The 23649-nt window shown below is 42.4% G+C and overlaps 2 protein-coding genes across 5 annotated transcripts in view; one reads left to right on the top strand and one right to left on the bottom strand.

Annotated features, from left to right (window-relative positions):
• The window catches only part of ATP6V1H (ATPase H+ transporting V1 subunit H), a 50918-nt gene extending 45377 nt beyond the window's left edge, over window positions 1-5541 (bottom strand). Inside the window, exons 1-2 of one of the 3 annotated variants that reach the window (XM_052787414.1) lie at window positions 5393-5541; window positions 3835-3961 (exon numbers count right to left, since the gene is read on the bottom strand). In XM_052787414.1, the coding sequence (XP_052643374.1) occupies window positions 3835-3938 (104 nt within the window). In that variant the 5' untranslated portion in view covers window positions 3939-3961; window positions 5393-5541. Of the gene's footprint in view, window positions 1-3834; window positions 3962-4596; window positions 4770-4889; window positions 5012-5392 lie in introns of those variants that run through there. The other 2 variants (XM_052787415.1, XM_052787416.1) reach the window with 2 other exon arrangements.
• An 8775-nt stretch (window positions 5542-14316) lies between these two features.
• RGS20 (regulator of G protein signaling 20) overlaps window positions 14317-23649 on the top strand; it is a 47972-nt gene continuing 38639 nt past the window's right edge. The window contains exon 1 of one of the 2 annotated variants that reach the window (XM_052786976.1): window positions 14317-14439. In XM_052786976.1, the coding sequence (XP_052642936.1) occupies window positions 14317-14439 (123 nt within the window). The remainder of the gene's footprint in view (window positions 14440-23649) is intronic. The other variant, XM_052786978.1, reaches the window with a different exon arrangement.

The raw sequence follows: 23649 nt of genomic DNA on the forward strand, positions 1-23649 counted from the left end.
AAAAGAGTCCCCAACACCAAAACACAACCACACACACTACAAGTTAGGAAACTTCTATCTTTCTTCTAAGACAAGATTGGCTTTTGAAGTCCAAGATATTTAACCCGCTTTAGAAGGTTCCCCCACCCCCAGGAAAATAAAATAGATATTTTAACATCAGAATTCACAAACATGTATGTAAAGTACTTGAAGACACGGAGGAAGCTAAGTACAAATTAGCCGTCAGGTATCTCACCTGATTAAATATGAAGTATTGTCAAATGCTGTATACCTAGAAAACCTACAGTGTATTAAGATGTAAGTTAAACTCTGAAACAAGTTCATTTCTCCGCAAAACCTTGGAAAGCAAAACCAAACTTGCTTCAAGTAAGCTAACACACCCTCCAAAGGCATTCTGACACTCTGTGGCAAATGCTGAAAGCAACCACACAGTATAGAACAGCGACCCACCATATTTTCAACTAGCAGAGGGCATCAACACCTCTAAACTGCTATAAGTCTCAAGATCCTAAGGCAGGAAAGTCTGTAGAGAACTAATGGCCTCAACTACATTTAGTTTCCAGAAGGTAGGTAGACCTACACATCACCTTCCACTGTTCCAAGTTTTGCCACTTTCTTTTCCCTCAGACACAGACCCTAGCTGGAATTCAACACAAAGAAAGTGTAAATTTTAGCATTTAAAAAAAAACCCCAAACACCTTTTTCCACAGCCTAATCTTGAAGTGAGCAGTGAACACCATGGCAAACCGGTAATATGTACAGTTGTCACACCTAAATATTTCACTTTTGTGCCGACAGTATACACAGGAAACATCAAAAGTCAGCAGTTGTGTGTTAGCATAGTCTGACATTTAGTTTACAGTTATAACCTTCAGAGATGGAATAAACAATATGCCAGTTAATCTTTAGCTTGAACTGACTCTGCAAGGGAAGTCAGGCTACTAGAGTCTGACCAAATATTAGTAAGCCATTTTACTTTTGCACTGAAGAACAAAGAGAGCAGAAAAGAACTTCAGAATGCCTTCCTGTGTGACCCAGACTCCAATGCTGTTGCAACTGATGCAATCTTTAAAGCATCTTTATACACATACAACTGTCACAGACAGATTTAAAGAAAAAAAAAAAACTTCATCAGAATTTCTTGTGAAGTTCTTTGACTCCAACTACATAAATACTATCTATAGTTTAAGGAACACAAATTATGTCATGCCTGAGTTGATGCATTGTTAGGGAAAACAAACATAAAAATCTTTCCTCTAATGCAAAAACATCTGAAGACTTGAAGTATGCCTCCATATACCTATATGCAAGCTTATCACACCAAATGCACAGACTGCCAGAACAGGAGCTCAAAAGAAAGCAAGAGAAGTGTTCTTCAGAATCACCAGCACCCCATCTTCCTTCTACTCTATAGACTAGAACAAACTGCTCTGATCTGCCTCTAACAGGTGCATCAAAAGCAAGCAGTTTCCACTCATTTACTAATGTGCTTCATTCCAGAAATGAGTCAATATAACTGCACTGACTTTTCAACAAATCCCTTAAAGCACCAGCCTCAAAGACACCATTACATCCAAACCTGCCCATTGTAAAAAGGACATGTCCAAAATAGGTATAATTTTATTTCTTCCTTAGAAGTACCAAAAGTGCTGCTGATGTTTTCCAGTAATTAATGATAAGGAAACTCCTCAGCCAAGGAACTACTTATCTTCACAATGCTCCACAATCCCTCTGGCACCATTTAAGTTCATCCTTGAAGCTACCTTAGCCAGACAACCAGGCTGTTATCAGTAAATACAAGACACAAAGATTACATTTATTTCAGAGCAATAATAAACAGGATACACTGTCATTGACATAGAGAGGGCACCAAGCATTGAACAGTCTTACCATAGGATCACAAACACTAGCGAGATGCACTACAGTAGTCTCCAAAACCTGGCTAACCCATCAAAGAGAGGAAATAACTAGTACATTCTTCTTTCATAGATTCCAGAACAAAAAGTCAAATTCTACATCTAGAATCTGAAAAACAACCATCAACCCTGCCTCCTGGTCAAAGGAAGTTACACAGAAGTTTGCTGACAGACAAACAAAACTCTCCCATTCCTATTCAGCACCAGAGAGAACCCCAAGAATAAAGGAAAATTAGAAGTGGTAGACCACATAAAGCACAGTCAAGTAATTAATACTACATATGTATTCAAAACACAACTCCTTGCCAAACAGAACCATCCCCTATACTAACAAAAGCAACAGATGAATCTCACCAGCCCTAGAGTCTGAACCACTAGAGAATCAGTGAAAAAGACTACCTGATATGCACTTACATTGACAGTGAACAACTGTATTCCCACTTTCATCCTGAATAACTAGCTGTTCACTTGCCACTAGGAACAGCTGCTCAGGCTTCCTCAGGACAGTTCCTATCAGATGGATAACAGGGCTCACAGTAACAGCAAAAGCCACTCAGACTGTTTGAAAAGTGCTCGGCAGCTGCCACTGTCAAGTTGCCACACCAGCCTTCCTCTTCCGCCTGCAAAGCCACTGTAATGTCACACTATAAACTGAATGAGGAACTGATCCATCTGAAAAATAGCCTAGAAAAAAGGATGTTTCCTCAGCAGATCAGTTCCTTTATCCAGATTTATCATGCATATAATCCCAAAGAGAAAAAAATAACACAACTGAATGAGCGGAGTAAGCAAGACTGAGCTACATAGCATATGGCAAAGCAGGTAGTCATTAATAAGCTTCTACTGGGTTAGCATTTCTCAGCTTGCATGTGTACAGTTTTGCAACAGTATTTTAATAGATAGCATATATTTATGTATGCATCACAGCAATCTGAAAAAAACTACTTTTTGTGGTGTAATGCTGATGATCACAAAGCATCATCAGTATGGTCTGTACCTCTAGAATCATCAAAATTTCTGCCACTTCAGTTACAAAGCATCAAACACTTAAGTAATTTGTTATTATACATGGACCCTCAAGAGATAATAGTAATTTACACTTTACCAATATTCTTCATAGGTACGCGTCATGAGGAATGCAGGTCTACAAGAATCTTGCATTTCACTTCAGAGTAGAGAGGACTAGTAAAAGCCTGTTTCTTCTCCCTGTTCCCTACCTCACACACAAATCTATTTTTCTCAGCATGTCCCTATATCCTCTTTGGACAGTATTTCTCTCATTACTCCCAGTGCCATTATATATGTTCCAAAGTAAACTCTGAGCTTATCTAAAACAGCAGCACAGCTCTCCCCAGACTGAAGTATTTGTTTCAGCCTACTCCCCGATTTACTTGCTTCAATTGCTCTCCAGCACTATTCTTCCATTAGTTAAGGTACAGCTTATTTCCGGGACTACCAGTCCAGTTTTTCTAGTACAATTTCTATTCACACAAAAGCACTTCAGCAATAGAGATAACATACCTACATATAAGACAACTCTTACTATAAACTCTTCTTACTTCAGTACCGATCCAATAAGGCTAAAATTGAGAATGGTGTTTGAATGACGAGGGGAAAAAAAATAGACAGTTTTATCACACATTTGTGCAAAATTACATTATTTGCTATTACAGCGTTCAGTTCACAAAAGTAGCGTTCCCTTTCTGGTAGTAAGTCATAAGAAAATTTTTCCTAACTACTTCCATTTAATATCAATTTTTTCCAACTACTACCATGGGACCAAGATAGAGTGTTCCTCACTGTAACCTAATGTTCCAATGTAACCCAAAATCTCAAAAAATCTAATACTTACCAGGGAAGGGGGGGGGGGGGGGGGGGGCGGAGAAAAAGAAAAAAATTGTGGAAAGTTTTTACTTACTGGAGATACGACTGCCAGTTTACTTTGTTTGCCCGAACTTCAGCAGCTTTGGCAGCAATGATGTTTGTTGGGACAGCAGCATCTACAGCACCTCGGATATCCATCTTGATTGATAATTAGAATGTATCTAGAAACGCAAGTCAGATTTGAGACCTCTTATTAAAGTATTAAAGAGCAGAGTATCTGCCAAATATTTTAAAGAAATAAAAAGGAAAATCTGTTTTCAGGTGTCCCATTCCCTAAAACTGTACTCGGTACTTTCTGAGAAATCAAAGTTTTATAAAGCATCTAAAATATGACTTCCCCAAAACAAACAAAAATAAGTCATACCTACACACTAAACTGTAGCCAATCACAAGTTTGCTAAAATAAAAGATATATACCATTACTAAATAACTTCCAGTCTTGTAAATTGTTAAACAATCAAATTAAGTTATTTGAATAAAGACTACTCTTCTGCAGTGCCCAAGTAGCCCTACGAATAACAGAAGCTGTTTTCCTTCCAAATCAGGGTTAAAATTCAGTGCATATCCTCCCCACCCACACACATTAGGACTGATTTAGTTCAGGTATTTGTCTAAGAGTATTTAGACATTAGAGACACATGAACTGCAACTTCAGGAAAAAAAAAACCCCCACAAGTTATATAAATTAAAACCCACATTACATAGACTAACAAGAAAATTCGTATCATCACCGTACAGAAAGCAAACTGAAAAATAAACACAAAGAGAAGCTCTTCATCAGGACATATTACATTACCATAGACAGTGACCTTCACCACTTCTTTCTCCTTCCTTTACAGTTTAACCTCCACCTGACTTTGTTGCCAAAACAAGAAGTGTGTTTGCAGAGGCTTGAGACCCAGCTGGAGCAGGAATTCCTTACAACGTAAACAGCATCAAGCCTCTCCACGCAGCCTGTTTCTGGACTTTTCTGGCTCCCTTTACGGAAGCAAGAGCAAACTGGCACATCCTGCTCCATCCCTAACAAGCGTACCTCGTTTGTATGACTGAACGAAAATATGATTCTAACAAAAGCAAAAAAGGAACTACCCTGAACAAATGGAGCAGCAGAACCGTCCTCCCTTTGAAACGACTTCCGTGAGCAGACGCCCACAGAGACGGCACCATTTACTCTGTCCTTCAACGACCACTGAACCTTTCCTAGCTCTTACACGACCCAACCAGAGCCATTCGAACACCCCTCGAGCCGCAGGGGAGGGCAGGGTGGGTGACAGCGGTTTCAGCACTACTCAGGCTCGGCAGGTACGTGAAAGAAGCCGAGAGGCGCCTGGAGCAGAGGGGGTGGGGGGGTGGAAGACACTTGGCCCCGTCCTGCCACTCCCTGCACAGGCTCACAGACACGGCCGCCTCCTGAGGGGCCCCGGGGAGCCCAAACCCTCGGGGAAGCCGCGGCGCCAAGGCGGAGCCCTTCGCGCCGCCCCCGGGCCCGCCGGAGCCCCCGGGAGAGGCCGTAAGGGGGCAAGCCCCCGCCCCGGGACGCCCCCACCCGCCCGTCCCTGTGGCGGGCAGGGCCCGGGGCAGCACTCACTCACCCCACGGGCACGCCGGCGGGTGAGGGCCGTGGGAGGAAGAAGGCTGCGGCCGCCCCTCGGCAGGCCCGGGCAGCCCCGCGCACCCAAAGGCCGCCGCCGCACTCCGCCGCCCTCCGCAGCAGCCCCACGGCGACCGCCGTCACGTGACGCCGCTCACCTGACCGCGACGGCGGCCTCCGAAGGACAACTCACCCCGAGAGCGCGCCGCCGCCGGCGCCTCCGAGCGCCGCGCGGTGGGCGGGGCTCGCGCACGGCCCCACCCGGCGGCAGTTATGGCGGGAGCGCACGCAGCCCCGTAGGGCTGTGGTACGCGCTATTAGTCGCCTGTACGCGTGGCCGTACATATACAATTGTGTATACGTATTTAGAGTACATATTTATACGTACGCGCATGTGTACGTATATGTTTTTCTATGCGGCTCTGACCCCGTGCCGAGAAGACGGATGGCGGCAGGGTACCGTGTGCTATTTGCTGACAAGAAAGGGCTCGGCGCTTCCACGGAGAGAACACGAGGCTGGCTGGGAAGGGCTGAGAGGCTCCCCTCGGTGCTGCCCCTCGGGGCGAGCTCCTCCCGGCCCCCTGGGGAGGGCCCCGGCCGCCAAGCTGGGGAGGGAGCCCCGGGGAGGGGAAAGGGCTGGGGAGATGGCGGGCAATGACCCTGGCGCTGAAACGCCTCTTTGGGTTCTGTGGTTTTTTCCCAGTACCCAGCGTTTTCTTGCCTTCCACCTCTCCTGCTGCAGTGGGGCAAGTTTGCTTGTCCCTACGGCTGAAGAGCGGGCAGGTGTTGCTGGGCCCCCCGCTTCTGGTAGAGGGGTCTGACTGCCTGCGCCATGTTGCGTCGGGCCGGGCCTCACAGCCCACTGCATCTCGCCTCTCCTTCACCTCGTGAGATGCACCGGGGGCACACGGTTTTGTTCTTCTCAAGTCGTATCTCAGTGGGAGGTACATCCTGCACATCTTCTTCCTTTTTTAAAAAATGGCCTGTGTACATTGGGCTTTGTCTCTATGAGCGAAAGGAGCAGGAAACTTTTCAGACTAAAAGCCCAAGTGTTTCAGAAACCACAAGCTTAAACTTCCATGTTTCCGAGAAAACACTTCTGTCTTCAGTTGCTGAGTGAAGTTTTCCAGTCATACCGTGATGAAGTGCATAGACGTACCACCCCTAGTCAGAAATGATCCTGAAGGGTAATTCTGCTAACATGCAAGTAGGAAAGGCAAAGAGAAACAGGTCAGAGAGTTTCGTGTGTGAGCAGATCAAGACAGCCAATGTAGAGCTGGCCCAGAGATGTCTACAGTTAACTTTTCACTTTGCTAGAGTCTCTGTATTTTCCATTTAGAGGATACACTGTTCTCTAAATTACACCTGGCCAGTACCTCTATTAGTGTTTTTTTAACTCAAGGAGGGTTTTCATTACTGTGCCACTGATTAATTATAATTCCTCCAAAAGAATTTTTCCTTTAAAATGGATCTTTCTTCATACCACAATAAAACTGTTGATTTCTTAATAACATGACCACTGAGGTTAAATCCCAGGAACAGTCCAAGTAACCGCATTTGCATTTCTTTATGCTTTAGCAGAAGAAAGCTCTCTAAGCCATGTGCATGCTCTGTGTCATCTAGTCTGTAACAAACACATCCATTAGCGTGATTCTGTGGATTACCCAGCACATGGGGCTTTGAGCTTTAATCAAACACATTTGTGTTCTTGCAGGTCGCTTACATACAGTGATAAGAAACTCTTGCACAACTCCTGATCTGTAGCATAGAAATCTCCACACAGTCTTGAATAAAAATCTGTTACTTTGAAAGTTTATTTGAATCTGGTTTGTATTTTTTCAAGGCTGAGAGACAGAATTTGGCCCTATTTTAACCGGTTTCTCTTTTATGAGTGTTTGTAACTTCTGTCCCATGGCATTCTGCATTTCCTGCTTCTGCTCTGCCTTTTTCCGGCATGTCTCAGTCACTGCTCTTGTTTTGAGTCCAGCATCAGGCACCTGGAATAAACATATTCACCTTTTCCACAGTCATTTCAAACCACATTACCAATGACGATACGTATGACCCTACCCATTTTATAAACAAACCAAAGCACAAAGGGCTCACAAGATAGTCTGAACAAGGGTTGAAGCTTTTTAAATGGGATTTGCAGAATGAAGGCATCAAAGGCCTGTACAGTGATCCTACAAGCTACCATTCAGCCCTTGTCTAAGCTGGAGGCATGTCAGGCTTTCCGTGCATGAAACTTCCTCAGTTGTCCACAATGATATTTCTGCCCAAACCCCAAACTGTCCCAGCACTGAAAACACTGGCAACTTAGTGCCCTCTCTTACATAAGCCAGGTATGGTATTCTTCCACCTTCACCCTTCCAAGCTCAGTCCAATAGTTGTTCTCAGAGTTTAAGTACACCCATGGAAACTGGATCAGCACCTCTGAACGTGCAGTTCCAGCTGCAAATTTTAAGACACAAGTAGCGTTGCTCCCCATCATGTGCCCCTGTGTCTGGCAGGGTTATGTCCTGAATACTTGCTTAGGTGTGCAAAGCCATTTCTTCTGCTGGGGATCATCTATTTCAAGGAAATCATCCAAAACACTGGACTGTAGTCTACCTTGCACAGCGTGTTTCTCCAACCCCTTTAGCACACTTCTGGCTTAACCTGAGTACCAGTAGCCAAGTACTCTGGCTTGGCTTGAACCCGAGTACAAGAATGCACAGGATCGTGGTTCTCTCACTTCCAGTCCCTGCTTCCAGTATTGTTTCAGTACTTTATAGTAAGCAGAGAAAAGTAAAGTCATGGTTTCAATTTGGTGCCCAATGTGATCTCTTAATCTGGAGCACACATTAGGTCATCAGTGGTCCTTTTTTTTTCATAGCAGACTATTTTTTTGCCTAATTGCACCACCTGCAAGAGTCTAGCACCATCCATTCAGTCTGGCTAAAGGAAGAGAGATTGCTATTTGCAGTTGAAATTTTGATACTATGGCAACATGGTCATTTTTCTGTAGAAAAGAACTTTGAAAAGGTGTGATTTAGCATGTTGACTTCATCATAAATGGCAGACTCTGGCTTTACTATTCATTTCACGGGCAGTTGAGAGGCTACAGTAAAAAATATTTTCCTGTAACTTTTCTGTAACCTTGGAGTGAGGCATAATGGCTGAATGTATGCATTTGCTGAATTAGCAGAAAAGAGAAAGGCAAAGAGAGGAGAAATAATTGTAATAGAAATTACATTATTTTTTTAACAGGAGTTCCGGGGGGACTGCCAAACAGTAACCATGACATCTATGCCAGGCAAGTTAATAGGGTCTCTAGCAGAGGAATCAAATGAGTGAACACAATGTACCATATTAGAGAATGCAAACAATATATTGATCTTGAATATGCCTGTATAATAATACACTTAATTTACATATTATTCTATGCCATGTAGGGGAATAAATGCAAAACATTAACAAAAAGTCACTACAGATCTGTAAGGGACAGTCATGTCTCACACCTCTGCAGGAGTTCTTCGTGTGTGTGGACAAGGTTGATACAGGTGGACTCCATCCGCTTGGATTTATTTCCAAGAGGCATTCAGTGCGATGCATCTGCAGGTGCTCTTAAAAAAAAAAAAACTCCTCTCTTGGGTTAAAAGGAAAGGTCTGTGCATTGATTCATAACTCTTGAACGATATGTATACAACAGAGGGTAGGAAGAAATGATAAGCTTTCACAGTGCAGAAGGGTCTTCAACAGAGTGCAAAATGCATCTGGCTGGAGTCTGTGCTGTTCAGCACACTCAGAAATGTTTGAGAAAGGAGGTAAATAGTGTGGTGAAAACTTTGCCGATGGTAGTGCTACTCCTTTGACAAGTGCACAGTTAAACTGTGAACCCCCTTGCCAGAGGATGGTGGGTATGCTATTTACATGTGCTCTTATCCCCCGTCTGTCAAACACTTGGGCACTTCTGAAAATTCTCACTCGCTGTGAGTCCCATGAGGCGCACTCTCTGTTGAGGAACTTCATTGCATTGCAAGGGTAGGCTTTGAGAAAGTAAAACACTATATAATCATTGCAGGGACCTGTCTCATGTGCCTGTCATCACTATGGCAGCAAGAGGCGATCCTCAGCAACCAGGACAAACCCATCCTGTGTCATCAGCTTCAGAGAGCACCTCATGGTGCCTTATTCATGCTGGTTGATTCTCTGAACTCCATCTTGCTAAAGGTTATGATTGGAAAAGTGCTATGCTCCTATTTTTTGGTAAGCATCTATCCTTTAGCATTCGGGTGCTTGCAGAACAATTCTTATTTAGCTAATTTTGGTCACATCAGTGCTTGTCCATTAACTCCTGGCAGCACGGCTTCACTTGAAGTTGCTATATTTAGATGACTGTGAAACAGAGAGAAAAATGAAAAGCATATCAGCATGCAGGAATAAAAGTCATCAATTGCCTGATCACAAAGAATAAAAATGTTCAATAGTTTAACACTAGAAAAATGAATGCAGATGAGTCATCCTCACAGTAAGACTACAGACAGCTGGATCATGAGAGTATTTTTCTGTTCTCCTTTACTTCTTGTAATAAGAACAATGTATCATTGTCTCTCATATATTCTGCAAATTACAGAATTGCTTTGCACACCGGCCATTTAACCTTTCAGCATTCTGTACATCACCTGGCTGTCTCCTGCATATCTGTACAAGTTTTTGACATGTATAGAAGAAATGGTTTGGAAAGTTCATCCAATCAAAACACACTTAGAAGGTCAGGAAAAGTGAACACACTTCTCTAATTCACAAAATATTATTGACATATAAAAAATCAAAAATGGCAAAATTTGTAAGGGGGGACATTTTCAAAGTGGTACCTGTACACTAGAAAAGCACAGACACTAGCCTTGCCTTTAAGAGCTACCATTCCTAAAACAAGTACTTTGTTTTACACTCAGGTTATTCATTCAAGGATTCAGATCAGACCTTCTGAGTGCTCAAGCTTTTACTTTTTCAGGGCTTAAAACCCATCCTCCCAGGGCAACGTGGAAAGGAGCAGCACATACATTACATGACAAGGGATGGATGCGAGCCGTAGGCATGGGCTTCTTAGCATGGCTTCTGTCAGCATGAAGCCCCCATGGGTGCACTACAAGAGTAGGACATGTTTCTTCTATCACAGAACTAAGTGCCAGGTGCACTTGGTCAACAGACCCTAAATTAAACCTGTTATTTTTTGGCAAAGGGGATTCTATAGCAGGAGAGAGGCAACAGCAGAGAAGAAATAACTACGATTCAGGTCTGCTTGTGGGTTGCAAGAGGGAAACATTAGAGGGAATCTATCTGGTTTTGTAATGTATGAAACTTGAAGCCTTTTTGAGCATCAGTGGCTAAGTCCATACAACACTAATGTAAAGTAGGAGGGTCTTTGTTTTCTAGATAAATCAAGGCAGAGAAGTACGAAAAAACTAGCTCAAAGTCACACGAATGGGAAAAATGAAAGAACATGTTGTAAATCTAAAACACTCCTTTCCCCAAACCAATGCTCCACAGTATGGAAGAAGACAATAGTGCAAAAAAGAAATGAACCTACAATAATCTGTCTCTAATGCAAGGTGAGAAGAAATATATCAGAATATATCATCTTTGCGTCTTCCAGCACCTTATCTCATACACTATGCCTTAAGGCCTGTAGAGGAAGACTGCTAGTTGTCTCCCAGAAGATATGATCTGCTGTTCTTTTCCACTGGTGGAAATTGTATGTTATCTCTAAATTTCAGAATAAAATAAATAGAGCTAATTATTCAAATACCTTGATGTTTTTTATTTTATGTGGGTTTTTATTTATTTATAATTTTAAATATATTTTTCAACTACAGATAAGAAGAAGACAGTCACTGACTTTCTTAGTCCTTTTGATGCATTTTTGCTAAAAAGCTCCACATCTGAGGTGCTCCTTTGGGCTTTTTAGTGGTATGGAACAAATGAGCACAATGGCTTTTGAAAAATCTCATTGGACATCTGGATATGTCTTTAGGTGCCCAAATTATCTGAAAAAAATCTAGCATGATTTGATATTGCAAGGAAGTGTAAAAATTACTCACATACTGGAGCAAATCCCAGTGATTTCTGATGACCCACTGATGATACACAACTAACTTCTTATCCTGGAGAGAAAATGCTGTGACATTTATAACTTTTGAATGGACTTGACTTATTTTACCATTCTGGTTTCTCCTTATTTTCATCTCATGGGTTTCCCATTTAATCCATCTCTCCCAGATTTCATGTTTGCCTTACAGGCATCAGAGAGGACCTGTGGGACAGAGGAATGGGGGACTCGAGATTCTATTCTCTCCTGTCTAGGAGTGGAGAGTTGTCACAGAAGAGGCTTCCTCTCATAGAAACAGAAGTGGCTTTTCAATGTGAGGAGATGTGGTGTGCTTCACTGGACATTTTTGCTGATTAATTATGGCAAGATTGGACCACTGTGAACAAGATTTTTACTGCTTCCTCTGTCTTTGTTTTCTCCTCTTATTGTATTTTAGTGTCTGTGTCATGATGGGAGAACGTTATTCTGTGAGTATTTTTTTAAACTAGTAAATCCTGCTTCCTGCAACCAATATAGACTTATCTGACTTCTAGGTCATAGAACTTGGATCATTTTTCTTTTAAATCAATCAGATCCTGGCCTAAAGGATCTGGTAAAGCTAATACACCACAATTTTGCAAATGTTGTACCAGGTAATCTTGTGATTGCTCCACCACCTCTTTGAAATTAAGTTTTGCATGCTCAGTTAAAGAACCACACATACCTTATCCTCAATAGAAGCAGTGTTTTTGAAAGAAAAATAAACATTTTATTGTAATAAATACATCATCTTTTTTTTTCTCCTGGTAGAATGGAATAATGATATATTGTCAGAAAATTGGAAGTGAATTACTGTGCAGAAACAGGAAGAGAAAGGCCAGCGCAAAACTAACTACTTATAGCCTTGAGAAATAAATGCAGCTGGAGTCAAAATAGTAGAGTACATTATTTTAGGGAGTAGCGACAAGTGTCTCTGTCTCGTGACCATTCACTTCTGTATTGAAAGCTGGAGGGTCTCAGAGTCTCCAGCCCCTCTTTGCAGCCTACAGCATCTCTCCTCCTCTCACCGTCAGTCTATGCTGCTTTGTGCCAACAGCTCTTCTCTGGACAAAGGGGTCCACACCTGAATGTGTAGAAGGAGCACTCTTCTCTGGGAAATTGCTGCAGTACCAGGTAAAATAAAGCCCACCTCTGGGTTAAAATTAAAAAAAAAAAAAAGGCAATAGATCCTCTAACTTCATCCTCTCTTACAAGAAAAGGCAAGGTCAGAGCAGTAGCTTCTTAGACGAAAAAGGAAATGCTGAGCTACCCAGTGCTGCTGACAGTAAGCCTGGCTAAAGGGCAGAAAAGAAGGTGGTTACCTAAACCTCAGCAGTAACTCTGCCAAAGACAGACTTATTACTAGAGCTTATGCAACAGCGTTCTTACTATATGATGATTTCTGGTGCAATTCAGCTTGTCAAGCCAAATGCTGAAAAAGTCTTCTCTTCATTTTTCTCCTCAGCACTTACTGGATTTCTCTGAAAAAAGACAGAGATGTGACCAAGGCACTTCTTCTCACAAGAGATGCTATGGGGGCAGATGGCATTGTATCTACCTTATATCTACAATGCTGAATTGTCAAAACTTTTGACTCTTGGCAAAAAAAAATGTTCGTTTAGACATATTTTTCAACTTGGAAAAAGATGTTGTAAACTTTCAAAATAGATAGAATATCCCATCAGACACTTTAAAAATGGAAGCTGGTTTGGCTCCCCATTTATAGTAACTTCTCATTTGGAAGTTTCAGCTAACTAACAAAAACAGTAACTTAAAATATAAAATTATTAAAACTGGAAGTATTTTGAAATTATGAATAAATTAACAGATTGATTCTTTTCACTGCACACTAACATGTGTATGTCTCTGACTTTCTGCTGTCTCCAGGATAAGATGTTTTAAAAGGCTCCCAAATGCTTTCCCACACAAGGAACACTATTATTTGCTTAGCTCTCATTACAACAGCGTTGCTAATGACCAGAACTATAAACTATGTTTACATAATTATTTGAATGAAAATGTCACAATAATTTAATATTTCTCCTAATTTTTCTGTGTTTCCCCCATCTGTATTTCAAAAAGCACAAAAAATAAATAGTGAGAGAATGTTGACAAACAGAAGGCAAAAGCCTGGAAGCCCATCTATAAAGCTAAGAGAAATAATCTATTAATAATCTACCTGGAGTCTTTGTCTTTATGTTTAGTTTGTCTCTATCTGCAGACATGGCTGCTGCTTGTATGGTGTTTTCATTGGAGCTGGAAGGATTACCAGTAGACCATCTGTTCAGTCGGTGAGAAAAAACGTGATTGACAGGTGCCACTGACCTAAGACAGACATCTCCATTCGGTGCTTCCTGCAGAGTATAACTACGCCCTGAGTTGCTTTTTCCTTCAAGTTGTAAATGAAATACATTCACTCTGAGGTGATAAAATATGTTTCATGATTGTTACAGCCTGTTTCTCTGACATGCATCCAACCACTATGTACCTGTCTTCCTCCTTTTCAACTTACTAAAACCTATGAAGTCATAAATCTAATCTCTAAGCTGGCATGATGCTGAGGGGATGAGGGACTACAGATATCTGAGGGCAGATAATCCTGTTTGTCTCCAGAACTGTGGAGGCTGCAGGAAGAACTGGCAGGCTGCAAGAGGCCCTGACATTTGCCTGTCAGTGTAAGGACAAGCCATCTCTATGTTGTTGTCATTTAGCCCTATGTCTGGGATTTGGTTTTGTTTCATCGTTAAATAAAAGTGGTGCTTTTCCAAGAAAGGTCACTGTAAAATTGGATTCAGGAACAGCCTTTTTATTTCTCGATGTGGAGGCAAGTTTTGCTCTACTTCAGGACTCACAGCTACCATGCAGACAACTGTCAAGCAAAGGAGACCCTCCAAAATGAGGATGAAGAGGATATTAAAGCAGCACAGTGGATTTTCAAGGTAAGACAAAATCCAGGGTTATCCAAATGTCCTGGAGGAGGGGGAAAATGGTGTATCTGGAAGGAAGGCAGAAAGAAAGTGTTAATGTCATGTCTAACAGCCCTAGACTATTTGTCACCAAGACATCAGTACTCATGTAGTTTTCCTTTATTCCTGAGCCTCATCCTCTGCCCTCTATTCCTCGGTGTGTTGCAACCACAGTGGCAAAGGAGGTGGTGATCCGCCTTCCTGTTAAGTGTCTGCTTTCAAACAACATATTAAGCACATCCATCTAACTCATAAAAATGATTCATACTTTGTGAAGCTAATCTGTGGTTAAAAGGGTGAGGAAAAACATGTTGCTTCATGGTATTTAGACACTGAGGCGGTCTGCATTTTTTACTGATGCTACTACCTCAGATGATTTTTATTGGTAGCTAACAAAAGAAGGTATCACAAAGAAATCAAACACAGCATAATACTAAAATCTCTTAGGGTGTTACAGTAAATCCCTTTTAGTGAGCCTGCAGAGCTGAACCATTTTCCTTAATTAAAAACAACAGTCGTGTATCCTCTAGATTTTGTCAAAAGCCTGAAAGCTGCCTGAGGGGTGAACCAATGTTATTTATGGTGAGCAGCACACTCCTGTGCAGCTCAACAGAGCAAGAGAGACAGGTGCAAGAAACCATATCTTATTAAAACTTTGGTGCAGAAGTGGTGCACCCTGGTGCATGGTAGCGAAGAGAACGTGATAGCAAAGTCACACACTCTTGGAACAACAAAGTTTGGGGTTTTTTTCAGACTAATGTAGCGCCAGAGTAGAGAGGGACTAAGGCAGCCAGTCAAGGTTGTTGGCAGGGCTGGTAAAAGGCAAGACGGAGGAAGAAGCCAGTCCCCATTCCTGCCGTACAGCCATTCACGTTAAAGCAAGAATTGGCTTCTCCATCCCACCTCCTTCGCCAATGCATTTCTGTTTCCAGGAGGCCATTTCATTTGAATTACAGGAATACACTCATCAGAAATCCTAAGTGACTTTCACTGCTTTTGCTGAGAGGAAATACTCAGCCTGCTTTGCTGCTATCAGGAAACTGTTTCTGATAATGAACCAAGTACACTCCTTTCAGAATTTCATGTCATTCTATCTCATTATCTGTCCATTTAGCACATGAGCCTGGAGACTTCTTGGCCCTCTTGAAGGCAGAGGGGGTTTTGTCACAGGCACAATGACTCCTGAATTTAACTCTTGGTAGTCATAGCTTCTGAAACCCATATACTGAGTTCTTTACAGCTCATGTCCCCAGTCATTTCTCATTTAGCCATCCTTTTATTCATCCCAGGTGAATAGTTCCTTTCAACTTGGTGATCACTTTTATGGCTCTCACCTGAAATTGTAGTTTGTTGCCAAGCCTCTGAGAACATGGTGCACAGGACTGAGTCAGGGACCTTACAGAGGACAACTTATTATTTCTCTGCTCTGCAAAGGGATTTATCTACAGAGGGACCTAAATGACACTGCAAGGCTCAGGCCCACTTACCGTCCACAGTTCCTTAAACACCAGCGCTGCCAGCTTCCCTTCTCCCACTGGCTATCTGTCCCATTTACTTTGTTCTGTGCTTATGTTTCTAAATGCTGCAGCTCTGCTGGTGTAGCTCTCATCTCTCATAGCAGGGACAGCCTGCAGGGACAGCCCAGGAGATGCTCTGTAACCACTTCATGAGCTCAGGCTGAGGTGAAATTGCTGTCATGTGGAAGCTCTTGTATGAGGCTACATGCTCTGGGGGCACGTCTCCAGAACTTCATAAAGCATATCAGCAAATGATCCTTCCACATATGTAATGTAAGCAATGTTACTAGTAGTTAATGAGTCCACAAGGACTGTGTTAGTGATAGGAAGTTAGAAAACTTACCCGTCTAGAAATATGTACAGCCCTAAGGCTGGGGAACTAAAATAAATTGCAAGCTTTATTTCACATAGGAAAGAAATACTTTTCTTTTTTACTGATAGGGAGCCAAGGCACAGAGGGTTTACATTATTTCGTAGTACTTAGGAAATCAGCTTGAAGTTTGTCACTTATACTCCCGGAATAGACAAGGTCACATTAATTTTTTTTTTTTTTTTTTTTTTTCCTGGTGGCATTGAAGCCTGCAGAAAGTTCAGATTCTTTCTGGTAAAATGTTTCTGTATGTGACACTGGTTGCTATAGACAAACTACGTTCTTAGACCCATAATCTGTGTGACTGACCGGGTCTTTGATCAGACTGATTCCCCAGCCCTCATTAATTCCTGTGTTCCCTGCCACCTTAAGTGAGGTTTTGAATTTGATGCTTCTGAATGTGAGCGGTGGCTGCTTATGAGAGCAAGTTGCCACATCTAATTCAACATGCCAAATAGTAAAAAAGTTGAAATAGTAAATAAATTGGGATTTAAAAAAAAAACAAACCCACATCTTTTAACAGAAGACTTGAATTAGGTTTATTTAGTCTTGAACATGCTTTCAAAGAGAAACTGAATCACAAGAGAAATGTTTTTGAGAAGTGGTAGGTAGAGTTTAAAGGCCTTTTAAATTCTCTTCATGACATTTAAATTAACTCAGTGAGTTATTTCTAATCTCCATTTGCATTGCTTAAAAAGCCTTTCCCTCTGACATGTTTGCATCTTGATTTATGAAAGTGTTAAAAAGCAGAAGTGAATAAACTGCTTTTTACCAGTCTCAACACAAAGATGCAAGGACTTAACCCAGAGCTAACAGAGACACATTCTTGTGTGCTCCCAATGAGCTTTTTGCAAGTTAACAAAATAAACAGCCCAGAAACATTACACTGCACAGGAAGATAGTGAGAGGCTGCAAATATATCACGGTTTTTTCCAAATGACAGAATTTGGCCAAAGTCCTGCTACACAGAGCTCATTGCCATTACTTCCTCAGAAGAGGATGAGAGAGTTCTTCACAGAGATACCACATTGTAATTCATATCCAGGTTACATCTGGGTAGGACCTGTTTCACTTCTAGAACATAATTATGATTTCTAAGCATACAGGCTCCAGATTTGGTTGGGTTTACAGACAATAGGTGACTGGGCAAGTGCAGGTAGGACAGCAGTGTCAGGGCTCTGAGGGCACTAATAAGTGTTAATGGCCCTGAGCAGCCTCACCTGGGACCTCCACGCTCACCGGTGGACCCAGCAGCCCTATTTAAGCTCAGCCCTGAGGGCCTGTTCCTCACCTGCTTGAGCTGTGCTGAGGGAGTGCTGGTCTCCAGCTGAGTGACAGCCATGCCCCACTTGGTGATGGAGCCACCTGGTTGAGACCTTAACCCCCACCCTGGGTGGACTTCCTGGCTGTCCCTTGTCAGCATGGGCTTGCCTGCTGGTTGGGGGACCTGATCTGAGGGGTTGACTTCCCCCTTGCTGTGATACTGCCTTATGATCTGGACCTTGCTTGGACCATCTCTATGTCTGTCCTGTTTGCCTTGCTCGAATGCTGCGGGATGGGCTGTGGGATCCCCTTGGTTTCCAGCTCACCTTCCCTGAGGGAGAAGCCATGTTGTTGCTGCTCTCTGGCAAGAAGAATCCTTTCCAGCTCCTGTTGAGATTTGCCTTACCTGTAAGGGTGTCCTTTCCTCTTTTTCCCAAGGCGTGGAGCAGAGAGGTGAAGAAAAACATAGTGTTAAGTGAGAAGGCGTGTGCCAAGGAAAGGCAGAGAGCAAGTATTATTGCCTCCTTAAATGTCAGTCTGTAGGCTGAGGCCTAAAGATACCCTGCTTATACCAGCATTGCCTTTCTGCTTGCCAAGTCCTACCTGTCTGTGTCCTGTGTGGGAGACCAGGCAGAAACTGAAATGGCCACAAGCATGCTGTCTGGAGGAGCAGCCCAGGGGAAGTATGGCATCCTTTTTCCTTTATCTAGCTAATCTCAGCTCTGCAGAAATCCTTTGGGTTTGGAGATGTCAAACATTATTCCATGAACTGCATGTAACGTGGAAGTTGCTCGTGACCATGCATAGCTCATCTAAATTATTCAGCAACTGCTATGAATCATGATTTGTTTGATAAAATAGGGATCCATTCACAAACAATTCCAGAAAGGTCAAAAATCAAAGCTGTTATTTGCAAAGGGCAACATGCAAGTTGAATGATTGCACTGCTTTGCCAAGTACTCTAGTGTCTTCAGGTGATGAGTGCTGTCAGTCATTAATTACTATTACTGTCAACAGTCCCTCTGAAGTCTCATATCGTCTTTATCCTTTGTAAGAGTAGGAAAAGTCCTCATATTAGTAAATATACTTACCCTCTTCAGTCAGTATAATCTCTCCCAAGTACATTTTCATGTCAGGAGTGTTTATTTGGGGAAGTCTGTTTTTCATACTTACGGTAGCATTTGTATGTCTTAAAGCTTGTGATTGTTTCATAGGGTGTTAGGAACAAACCAAGCAGTAACTTATACCAAGAACACATTCCTTCTGTTCTTTTGAACAGGTGTTAGTTAAATAGGCTGAAATATAGTTTAATAGTCACGTTATCTAATTCTTGCATTTGAAATGGGCAGCTAACATTCTTCATCTTTGCCAAAATAGTTATCCTTACACAGTAGATGTAAAATTTGAGACATGTTTGATGCTCTGTTTTATTCAGGAGCAAGGTTTCAAAGGAAGACAGAATTCTGGGAGAGAAACAGGAGTATTACAGGGTATTTAGGACCACCAAATTAGGAGCATCTATTCTTTTTGACAACTTCTTTGATAATACAGTATACTTTTAGGTAGAGAAAAGAGTGGGTATTTTGCTGAATAGTTATAGATTAAGATAATGAGGTAAAAGCATATGCAGGTTTTAAAGGTAAGCACATTTCTAGGACAAGCTGGAGAACATTATCTCTCTGTGGTCTTCTGTGCTGTTTTCTTGATATGTATCCTTTAAAACAAGGGTTTATCTTGTCCCTGAAGTGTTTTTAATAGTTAAGAAAGGGCTACTCCTGCATATTTTTACAGACTGTACCAATCCTTTTGAGACCTGCAGTGTCCAGCAAAATATTGGTGCATGTCTCGTCAGCAGACCTATTAGGAGGGTTAAGGCCTGTCAGCCCCCAACCCTGCAAGAGGGGTCAGGCAGAAACTTGAAAGCGGTTTCTCTTGTTTGCCAGATAATTCCTCCAAGGAAAAACTTGTTTCATTAATTGCTGCTTTCAGAAGTCACAAAGTACTCCTGGGGCACGGGAGGCAGTATTTCAGGGTTACTCCATACCCAGGTCTTCAGCACTTCTCAGGGTCAGGTCATCCATGCTGTGAAAAAGACTGTACTAGTCATTTGGGGGGGTTAGAGTCCTCCCTTTCAGCTGGTCATCTGAAGTGGGAGATCTGTTAGCTTAACTATAATACTTATAACTATGGTAAAGACATTTCATATTCAAACGATTTACGTTTGTTAGGGTACGAATCTGCTGGTCAGGTAAAGCTCCTACAGTTTTCTGTATTGGGTGAGGGAAGCAAAACAAACCAATAAGATGAAAGTAAGAAGTATAGGACCGGAATCAAAAAGAAACATTAATAGCTATTACATAATTAGTCTCATAGCTAAAACAGCCTGATCCACAACAGGCCATGGTCACCCCAGTGACCAGCATCATCACTGCATGCTGCATTTAAGTGTGCTGGTGTCCCCTAGAACCCACGTATCTGCATATGTATGAGCATAATTGAGTACATAAGGGTAGGATTCAGCAAGCCACCGTTCTGGAAAGGTGGCCACCAGCAGAAACACCAAATGACATTAGAGGTAGGCCTGTCATTTCATTTGTGGATCACAGACCCAGACGCACTCATGAAATTAGGCCTCCCTGTCCTGACACAGGACAGAGGAGTGCTTTCTCATTTGACAGCCCAGCACTTACTGCTGTTGCCCAAATTATGGGAAGTCCAGGTTCAAAACCTTCCCTTGAGGTGACTTGAAACCACACGCACCAGAAGAATAACCTAACTACTTACTGCAATGTGTCTGTGAGAAGGATAGCAGGGGTCCCTTCCTTCCCTTGTGTTGAAATCATTCTTTGTGGTATAATGATTTAATATTCCTTGTAGAGAGGGGGTGGTGATGCTTTACTGTGTTTAAGGCACTTACCATACAAGGGTCTGAGATTCAATAAGAAATACTTCCATTTTCCTTTTTAACAGGTATTCAGTGAGGCCCAGACCAAAATCCACAGGGAGGCCCCTTGCAGCTAGGCGGGAAAGTCGTCCTCCTTCCCCTCGATCTGGTTAGCCAGGTCCAAGCCAGGGATGGCACTTCTGAAAGCTGAGGCTGACAGACCGCCTCCAGTGGCTAGGCCACCAGTCTGGGACATCAACCCATGCAAATCCAGAGTGGAAGAAGGATCTGAGCCTGTATCTCCAGCAAACATGCCAATAGCAACTTTCGGACATGTAGGTCTGGGGGTGGGAGCTGGGTGGTACCTGGGGCTGTGGCTCCCAGATGAAGGGTGATGCACATACAGTGCCAAATCAGTCCCATAACTTCCTTTGAAAGATGCAGTATAAATGCTCTTTCCTGCGATTGGGAGTTTCCTCTGTCCCCATGAAGCAGCTTCCCATGCAGTATGTCAGCAGTTTTCAGATGGCATGTTTACATACCAGCTCTGTCCATGCAGGATGAGGGAGCAGGCACTGGGTGCCCAATTCAGCCCTGTGGGTCCTGCTGGGAGCTGTGGAGGAGCACAGTGTGCTGTGAATGGGGCACCCTTTAGCACGCCTAGCCCTGAAAGACATGCAGCAAGCCACTGGCTTAGCTAGTATCAGTGGATAGGACTCATTTTCACCACTTGCTTGCTACAACTGGGCAGCCTTGCAGAGACCTTTCTTGTTTGGTTTGGGGTTTTCTTCTCCTCATGTCTCCTCTGAATGTCCGTAGTATACTAGACTGCTCCAGGCAGCTCAAACCATTAAATATAGCTCCTTTAAAAAATAGTATGTTTTAATCTTTAGCATCATACATGAATGTAAGAACAGATGAATGTGGCTTATGCAGGAATTATTCCATCAGGCAGAAAAAGTTGCTTGTTTTTTCACTGTGCGGGTGGTTGAAGAGTGGGATAGGTTGCCCAGAGAGGTTGTGAAGTCTCCTTCCTCGAACATATTCAAACCCTGCTCAGCACAGTCCTAGGAAGCCTGAGAGCAGGAGGTTGGACTAGATGATCTGCAGAGGCCCTTTCCAACCCGTTCTGTGAAACAAAGAGCTCTTCACAGTGTCTTTCTTTTTAAGCTGTTCTGTAATTACATGGCATAATATTTTTTTAATTCATAAAAGATTTTTCTTTTGCATCCAGAAACACTCTTCTGAGAATAGCTAGCTGTATTGCTCAGCGTTGTCTATGAGCCAATAATAGCTGCACAGACAGCAATCAGAGGGCATTCTTTCGTAAAAGTTGTCAAAATAATAATGTACTACACATTAATGGGTGGATTACTTGCATATTAATGGTGTGCAAATGTTCTAGTCCTCAAAGATAATTTGTACTAATTTGCAATAATGTTTTTGCAATTTAGTGATTTACATATTTTACCTTTGAAATAGCCCTAAAACTTCCTTTTTAGCTGTGCACCTTTGAAATGGAAAAATGCAAAATCCTGGGCTGATTAGGATATTACTGTCAGACAGAATTTAATGAATACAAAAACCAGAAGATAAACTGTTTTTACACTACTTCTGAAAATTTTTCAGTAAAACGATCCTAGACTGACCTGAGTTACAGAGACCGTTGTTGTTAGTATAAGATGACCATCTTTAAGTGGAACAAAATGCTATGCTGGTTAATAAGTAACCCACTCAGCCTAAATCTAAATCAACTAATTTGAGATATGGGTAACTTCAGATTTACAAATATATTAATTTACGATATCCTTCCACCAGCAAGAATCAACAGTTTAGATAAAGGATACTGGGGAAAAGCAACATTTCTTTGGAAAACCATGGAGGCCTTCTTAAAAAGGCATCTAGTTTGTGTGTCTGTGAGTCAGGAGGAATTGACCTTTACTCCATGATATGTCACTCACACCCAGACTGATGAAAGTAAATGATTTCCAGTAAAATACAAAACTAAAAGGAAGTACCTTTGTGCATCGCCAGCCCCAGAGTGACAAGACATAATGCAGTTGGTGTTGCTCTGATTTATGGTTTCTCCTAGAGGCCATCAAGTGGTAAAGATCACCTGAGCACAGTGTTCCCACCACACCCTGCTTTATTTCCAATACACCTCATGTCCAATTGAAAGAGGAATTGTGGTGTGGGGTTTTTTTCAGCTCAGATTTCTCAGGGTTTTCTGAATGCCAGAGGAATCCCTAAGTGCCAGAATTAAGTGGTGCCCGGGTTGCACATATTGGCCAGTCCACACTAATTAGCAAATCCTTCCAGTGATGTGAGGTGCAGTATCATTGAAGGCGGTTCTGGGTAGAAGCTTGAAAGTGTCATCTGACCTTGGCTGCTAGGATCAACCATCCTCAAGCCCTTCCTGGCATGGGTTTACCTTGCCTGCTCTTTAAAAGCTCACTAACACAGACTCCACAGTCTAGGCACCCTGCTCCAGTGCTTCACCATCCTACCACTAAAAACCCGTATTTAACATAAATACACCTGCCGGCTGTTTAAATCCATTACTCCTTGCTGTATATGTAGCGAGCAGGAAGAGTAATTTACTACTTCCCCTTGCCTGTTTCTATACAATGCATGCTACCTGATATGCGTTTCTTGTGAGTGGTGCAAAGACACAAAAGTCATGAATCACACGCATGCTTTTTCACAGCAATTTCTTTCCACAAAAAAATTCAAAGACTCTTGGGGAAAATAAATGTTTCTTTCAAGCCATTTAGAGGTTACTCAGTCCTACATTTTGCTAGCCCCTTCCGTGCAATAATAGGACAGCTTTTTACTCCCATTTATTTGCATCTCTTTATAAATCAGCTTCATCCAGTCAAAAGAAAGATGCAAAAAGAGATCAGAATATCCTACCACAGACATCTTGATTTCAAAGCCCAGCTCCAGGTTGCTAGGTGACAGCTAGGCACATCTTCCTGAGAGCAGGTCAAAGCCAAAGCCCCACCAAGCCAGGAAATGCAGGGAGAGACCAGCACTCTTCTCCCAGAGGCCACACAGGGGACGAAAGCACCTTGTTTATGTACAATGTAAGCAATTGTATGTTTCATCACAAGCATTAAAACTGTCCTGGTTTCAGCTGGGATAGAGTT

Source organism: Harpia harpyja, chromosome 5 (genome assembly GCF_026419915.1).
Source record: "Harpia harpyja isolate bHarHar1 chromosome 5, bHarHar1 primary haplotype, whole genome shotgun sequence".
NCBI classification, from domain to species: domain Eukaryota; kingdom Metazoa; phylum Chordata; class Aves; order Accipitriformes; family Accipitridae; genus Harpia; species Harpia harpyja.